The 8,070-nt window shown below is 38.6% G+C and overlaps 1 protein-coding gene across 1 annotated transcript; it reads right to left on the reverse strand.

Moving 5' to 3' along the window:
• Positions 1-326: 326 nt before the first annotated feature.
• LOC101357605 (olfactory receptor 5AP2) lies at positions 327-1,379 on the reverse strand. The gene has a single exon (XM_004389237.3). It carries the CDS (start codon positions 1,362-1,364, stop codon positions 327-329), a length of 1,038 nt encoding a protein of 345 aa, XP_004389294.2. The 5' UTR covers positions 1,365-1,379.
• Positions 1,380-8,070: the final 6,691 nt, after the last annotated feature.

The following is an 8,070-nucleotide window of genomic DNA, read 5'->3' on the forward strand; positions in this document are numbered from 1 at the left end:
CTGGGAACATTCTGCAATAACTCTTCCTGCATATAAATATTTTTTTCTGAGTCTGTTTTCATGGAACCCAACTGGAGACATCAATGTAGATATAATGAAACTGAGGTTGACAAGAACTGACTATTGAAGTTGGAACATAAACCCAGGCCAGTTGATTTCAAAAGTTTTAATATTCTACCAGACAACTGACTCCACCTACTGTGTTGAATTGTCAGATAGGCCCATGTATATGTGTTTAAGAGAACAAGTGGTATTATCATCTATCTTAATACAAGTAAAGATCTTAAGTAATCAGAAATAAAATTAGTAAGAAAATATATGTTCTTCTACATAACAGGAGGATGTTTAACAGGCTTCACAGTATGCTTTTTCTGTAAGACCTTCTTTAGGGCTTCTTTCACATCCCTATTTTTCAAACTGTAGATGAGGGGATTCAGCATAGGGATCATCACTGTATAAAAAAGAGAGACAACCTTGTCCTGTTCCATTGAGTAGCTAGATGTCGGGCGCAAGTACATGAAAAGAATCGTCCCAAAAAATATGGTGACAGCAGTGAGGTGGGAGGCACAGGTGGAGAAGGCTTTGTGCCTTCCCTCTACAGAAGGCATTCTCAAGATGGCGATGAGGATGCACAGGTAGGAAAGGAGGACAATAATAACACAGCTGATGACACTAAAACTGGAGAAAGCCATGATCACAATACCATTGATGTGGGTGTCAGAGCAAGAGATTTTAAGCAGGGGTGGAACATCACAGTAGAAATGGTTGATCCTATTAGATCCACAAAAGGACAATCTAAAAGTCATCCCTGTGTGGATGGCTGCATTCCCAAAACCTGCGAAGAATGAAGTAGCCACCAGGAAGAAGCAAATTCTCCCAGACATGAGAACTGGGTATAGCAGGGGGTTCCAAATGGCTGCGTAACGGTCATAGGCCATCACGGTCAACAGGAAGCACTCAGTCCCTAGGAAGGAGCCAAAGAAGTAGAACTGGGCAGCACATCCATTGAAAGAAATGGCCTTATTTGCAGCCACAAGGTTCACCAGCATCTTGGGAGTCACAGAAGAAGAATAGGAGGCATCAACAAAGGAGAGGCTGCTGAGGAAGAAGTACATGGGAGTGTGCAGACAGGCTTCAATCTTAATCAACATGATCATCCCCAAATTTCCTACCATAGTAGCCGTATAGACTGATAGAAACAATACAAAAAGGATCACTTGTAGATCTGGGTCATCTGAGAGTCCTAAAAGAATAAATTCTGTCACTTCTGTTTGATTCCTACCTTGGGTTTCTTTCATATATCTTGTCATTTGAGCTAGGGTAAGAGAGAAGACAGAGCATGGCATTTTGTGGGATGAACACATAACAAAGCTATAAACATCTTTTTTACTGACGTATACACATATGAACCCTAACAGAAGAGTGCAAAACGAAAAGCATAGTAAAAACTGTGCAGGACCTGATGGTAAGTCCAAAGCACTTCATCTGATCACTGTGTATGCTGCCTAATAAAGAATGTCTTTGAGCAAGTAATTTAGTAATCATTAATTACAAACTAAAACCCCTTCTGGAAGTAACCATTTATTGAATAATAACAGGGAAATAGCCTTCAGACGTAACTCTTTATTAGTTATGAAAAATTAATTGATATGTAAACATACTCTGTAGACACAAGTTCTGAAGAAGTATGATAGAATTCATTCAGGCCACTGAATATTCCTCCCCAGTACTAACAAAATGCATACAAAATATTAAAAGCTAAAGTAATTAATTATGTCAAGGAAAAGACTTGACTCTCTGGGAGAGGGGGGTGTTAAAGATTGATAAAGTTGATGACTAAGGGAAAACTCAGAGGATAGTCTCATGCATGGTTCCAATTCTAACCTAACTTCCCAGAGTCGTTATCTACAAAAAAAAAAAAATTATAGGTAAAACCCTGAGAATTTTCAATAATTCTCTCAAATATTTAGAGAACCAGATTGTAAGAAAGAATAGATATCTCAGATGAAAATGATACAACTAGCCAAGGCCGTGTAAGCTCCCACCCAGCACCCAGGTTCACTGGATGACAACAGAACCAGGAAACACCACCAACAGACAGTTTCCACCCAACATACTGAATTGGAGGTAGTTTAAATGGAAATAAATTCACTCCTGGCAAGGTGTATTAAACACTAAAACAACACAAAAAAAAGAAAAATCTCAGGGTAGAACTGCCCCTAGAGTTTCCAAGGAGCGGCTGATGGATTCTAACTGCCAAGCTCTTGATTAGCAGCCAAGCTTTTAACCCCTGTACCAGAGGAAGTACAGAAGTATTAAATCCTTTATGACTTACAGCAAGGAATTATTTGATATTGTCTAAAATTGAAATATGGGACAAGGCAATTCTTTTGCTAATATTGGGGATAAAGGATCTACTGAACAAGGCTGGGGAGAAGGGTGGAGAAGAATTGATTGCATTTTCACAGACATTGCCATACACAGAAGCATCTATGTATGCACCACGTACTTTCCACTGGGATATAGGAGCTTGGTAGCCTGTCTTAGTAATCTATTGCTACCATGACAGAAACAACACAAGTGAGTAGCTTTAAACAACAGAAATTTATTCTCTCACAGAGAGAATACTTTTCATAACTACTTGAGTTCTTTTGGCTTCCTATGCTTGTTCCTGTTTAATTCTAAATTCACCATAAAATAAAAAGCAGAAGCAAAAAAAAAACAAAAACAAAACGTTAATTCCTTTTCTTAGATAAGACACTCACTCTAACTCCCCCAAGTTACACAGGAGGCATAGCTGGAATGAACTTGAAAGGTCATCTATCATGTAAGTAGGAAAACTGAAACCCTTTACACCTTTCCCATCATAATAGAGTTACTCTATATTCAGCAGAGATCCTTTTCTTTCTTGATTTTACTTTTCCTTAAAGGTAAGTATGAGAATTTTTATATCAGTGTAAAACACATTTTAAAATAGAGAGTAAAGTCCCTGAGTTAGGAAGTTCCAACTTAAGTACAACTCCTACTTACCCTTTAATGTTATGTCAATCTGCCCACACTTTCAAAGGACTGAACCAACCCCTACACGCAATAAACCCTTCATCATAATCACCTTTACTTGCTGCCCATGTAGCTTTTAAATCATTAAAAAAGTCTTTGAGCCTTTTCTTGCGCTAAAGTAAGGCTAAATAAGAGCTGTACGTACCTGTTTCGACTTCCCTACAAATTTGACTTAAAGATACACTTAGGAATGTATCAGATCTCTTTCTTAACCTGGGAACTGCCTATATATCACTGGAATGCCCCTGTAATATAATCAGCAGTTTTCTCCAGTTGTAGTCTTCAGAGAAACCTCTGGAGGAAACATTCTGGCTTACTTTAAATAAGATATGTTTCTTGTTCTTTGATCTCTGGAGTCAGCATATCTGATGTTACTTCATTGTAATCTATTCATTTCTCCCCTCTGAAACTAAGGAAATCACATTTCTCTTTCATAATTCTCTCCTTCACCCTTGGTACACCCAGGCTCAGTGGAGAATGAATTTTCAGTTCAACATTCCCAACCAAAATTAAATATTTTTCTCTCATTTCCCGTGTGGCTGGTGGTTTGATCCTCTTATGGGAATTGAAAGAATCCACAAAATAGGTTAGTTCTACTTTTGGGCACAACTTCTCTGAGGACTCTGTGTACATATAAGAAGTTATGTTACCTGGATCATAGTGAAGTGTCTCAGTGGAGGAGATATGGGGCAGTAGAGAGAACAAGGACAGTCTTAGCTTGGAATCCTCACTCTGTGGCTCACTGATTGTGTGACTCATGTGGAGATAAAATAAAATAATGAACGTAAATTTTTTAGCTTAGTGTTTATTAGCCTACTGAGAGTAGACTGAGACGTATTGAGTACTGCATTATGCAAATCAATCTCCCATATATAAGGACACAGGGACTGAAACCGAAATGGGTTATAATAGTTACTGATCATGAAAATTATTCATGTTGCTTTCAGAAGACATTCACTGCAGTTAATTTCCCTCTCAGTAACATTTAATTGATTCAATTTTCTCTAGATTCTGGGGGACGCAAAGACATGAGATGTCTAGCTTCATTTCCAGAAATTCAGCAAACAAAGTTCTGTATTATTTTGACTACGCCTAAATTTATTCATTTATTTATTTTTTTTGGTGGTGGTGGTGGGAGAGAGGGAGGAGAGGTAGACTGGAGGGAAAAAAATGCAAGCTTCTATCAACACAGAGTCCTTACATCCTCTGTCTCTTATCGTGACCCATCAGCATCATGAGAAGAAATTCACCCCAGGTTATGAAGCTTGAGAATAAGTTTCAGAATAAGCAGAGAACTAATTTATGATCAAGCTATAGTTTCATTCAAACAGGCAGCAGACAATGCTATATTTCTCTGCCACTAGGCTAGAGAACATCTCAAGTTAGACTGAAATGTGATTTCAAGGGGCTATTCTGAGAATTCACACTGGATGCAGGGTTATGAGCTTGGTGCCGTAAGGAGTGAAAGCAACATTGAAAATCAGGTTACGATGAAACTCTTCATGGAGAACCTTTCCATCTAAAACCCAATAAAAAAGCAACAAGTATTTGTTAAGCAACTTGTTAGGTGCCATTGAGTCTATTCCGACTCATAGCAACCCTATGTACAACAGAATGAAATACTGCTCAGTCCTGTGCCATCCTCACAATCATTGCTATGCTTGAGTTCATTGTTGCAGACACTGTGACAATCCATCTCATTGAGATTCTTTCTCTTTTTTGCTGACCCTCTATTTTACCAAGCATGAGGTCCTTCTCCAGGGACTGGTCCCTCCTGATAATATGTCCAAATATGTGAGAAGAAGTTTCACCATCCTTCCTTGCTTCTAATGAGCATTCTAGCTGTACTTCTTCCAAGACAGATTTGTTCATTCTTCTGGTAGTCCTTAGCATATTCCATATTCTTTGCCAACACCGTAATTCAAAGGCACCGATTTTCTTTGGTCTTCCTTATTCCTTTTCCAGGTTTCACATGCATATGAGGTGATTAAAAACACCATGGTTTAGGTCAGATGCACCTTAGTACTTAAAGTGACATATGTGATTTTAACACTTTAAAGAGATCTCTTGCAGCAGATTTGTCCAATGCAATGTGTCCTCTGATTTCTTGACTGCTGCATCCATGGGCGTTGATTGTGGATCCAAGCAAAATGAAATCCTTCACAACTTCAGTCTTTTCTCCATTTATCATGATATTGCTTACTGGTCCAGTTGTGAGGATTTTTGTTTTCTTTACGTTAAGGAGTAAACCATACTGAAGACTGCAGTTTTTGATCTTCATCAGGAAAATGCTTCAAGTCCTCTTCGCTTTCAGCAAGCAAGGTTGTGTCATCTGCATAACGAAGATTGTTAATGAGTCTTCCTCCAGTCCTGATGCTGGGTTCTTCTTCATATAGTCCAGCTTCTCAGATTATTTGCTCAGCATACAGATTGAATAAGTATGGTGAACAGGTACAACCCTGACACACACATTTCCTGACTTTAAATCACGCAATATCCCCTTGTTCTATTCGAACCACTGCCTCTTGGTCTAAGTACAGGTTCCTTATGAGCACAGTTAAGTGTTCTGGAGTTTCCATTCTTCGCAATATTATCCATAATTTGTTATGATTCACACAGTCGAATGCCTTTGCATAGTCAATAAAACACAGGTAAACATCTTTCAGGTATTCTCTACTTTCAGCCAGTATCCATCTGACATCAACAGTGATATCCCTTGTTCTACGTCCTCTTCTGAATCCAGCTTGAACTTCTGGCAGATCCCTGTCAATGTACTGTTGTAGCTGCTTTTGAATGATCTTCAGTAAAATTTTACTTGTGTGTGATATTAATGATATTGTTCAATAATTTCCACATTCTGTTGGATCTCCTTCCTTTGGAATGGGTGTGTTATGGACTGAATTATGTCCCCAAAAAATATGTGTATCAATTTGGCTAGGCCATGATTCCCAGTATTGTGTGATTATCCACCATTTTGTCATCTGATGTGATTTTCCTATGTGTTGTAAATCCTACCTCTATGATGTTAACGAAGTGGGATAGGCAATTATGTTAATGAGGCAGGACTCAATCTACGAGATTGGATTGTGTCTTGAGCCAATCTCTTTTTAGATATAAAAGAGTGAAGCGAGCAGAGAGACAGGGGGACCTCATACCACCAAAAGAGCAGCACCAGAAGCAGAGCATGTCCTTTGGGCCTGGAGTTCCTGCGTGAAGAAGCTCCTAGTCCAAAGGAAGACTGATGAAAAAGACCTTTCTCCAGAGCCAACAGAGAAAGACTTCCCTTGGAGCTGACGCTCTGAGATTGGACTTCTAGCCTACTAACTGTTTGTTAAAGCCATTCACTTGTATTTCTGTTACAGCAGCACTAGACGACTAAGACAGGGTACAAATGTGGTTATCTTCCAGTCAGTTGGCCATGTAGCTGTCTTCCAAATTTCTTTGCATAGATAAGAGTGAACTTCCAGCACTGCATCCATTTGTTGAAACATCTCAATTGGTATTCTGTCAATTCCTGGAAACTTGTTTTTCTCCAATGCCTTCAGTGCAGCTTGGACCTCTTCTTTCACTACCATCAGTTCTTGATCATATGCTACCTCCTGAAATGGCTGAATGTTGGCCAATTCTTTTTGGTATAGTGACTCTGTGTATTCCTTTCATCTTCTTTTGATGCTTCCTCATCGTTTAGTATTTTCCCTGTAGAATCTTTCACTATTACAACTTGAGGCTTGAATTTTCTCTTCAGTTCTTTCAGCTTGAGAAATGCTGAGTGTTCTTCCTTTTTGATTTTCTACCTCCAGATCTTTGAAAATTTCATTATAATTCTTTACTTTTTCTTCTCGAGCCGACCTTTGAAATCTTCTGTTCAGCTTTTTTACTTCATCATTTCTTCCTTTCACTTTAGCTACTGTACATTCAAGAGCAATTTTCAAAATCTCTTCTGACATCCATTTTGGTCTTTTTTTTCTTTCCTGTCTTTTTAATGACCTCTTGCTTTCTTACTGTATGGTGTCGTTTATGTCATTCTACAACGTATCTGGTCTTCGGTCATTAGTGTTTAATGTGTTAAATCTATTCTTGAGATGGTCTCTAAATTCAGGTGGCATATACTCAAGGTCATACTTTGGCTCCCTTGGAGTTGCACTAATTTTATTCAACTTCAACTTGCATATGAGCAATTGATGGTCTGGTCCACAGCCTTATTCTGACTGATGATATCGAGGTTTTCCATCATTTCTTTCCACAGATGTAGTTGATATGATTCTTATGTATTCCATCTGGTGAGTTCCACATGTATAGTTGTCATTTACGTTGTTGAAAAAGGAGATTTGCAATGAAGAAGTCATTAGTCTTGCAAAATTTTATCGTGCGATTTTCAGCATTGTTTCTATCACCAAAGCCATATTTTCTAACTACCAGTCCTACTTCTTTGTTTCCTACTTTTGCATTCCAATTGCCAGTAATTATTAATGCATCTTGATTGCATGTTTGATCAATTTCAGACTCCAGAAGTTGGTAAAAATCTTTAATTTCTTCATCTTTGGCCGTAAGTGGTTGGTGGGTGAATTTGAATAATAGTCATATTAATTGCTCTTCCTTGTAGGTGTATGTATATTATCCTATCACTGAGAGTGTTGTGCTTCAAGATAGATCTTGAAATGTTCTTTTTGATGATGAACCTGATGCCATTCCTCTCCAATTTGTCATTCCCTACATAGTAGACCATATGATTATCTGATTCAATACGGCCAATAACAGTCCATTTCCCCTCACTAATGCCTAAGATGGAGCCCTGGTTGCACAGTGGCTAAGAGTTACAGGTGCTAACCAAAAGGTCAGCAGTTCAAATCCACCAGCTGCTCCTTGGAAACCCCATGGGAAAGTTCTACTCTGTCCTATAAGGTCGCTATGAGTCGGAACTGATTACACTGTACCTAACAACAACAACAATGCCTAGGATATGGATGTTTATGTGTTCCGTTTGATTTTTGATGGTTGCCAATTTTCCTA

This window comes from Trichechus manatus, unplaced genomic scaffold, assembly GCF_000243295.1.
Source record: "Trichechus manatus latirostris isolate Lorelei unplaced genomic scaffold, TriManLat1.0 scaffold00236, whole genome shotgun sequence".
NCBI lineage: Eukaryota > Metazoa > Chordata > Mammalia > Sirenia > Trichechidae > Trichechus > Trichechus manatus.

Excerpts from the sequence above, each read along its gene's own strand:
- LOC101357605 (XM_004389237.3), bottom strand. The coding sequence starts at position 1,364 with ATGTGTTCATCCCACAAAATGCCATGCTCTGTCTTCTCTCTTACCCTA.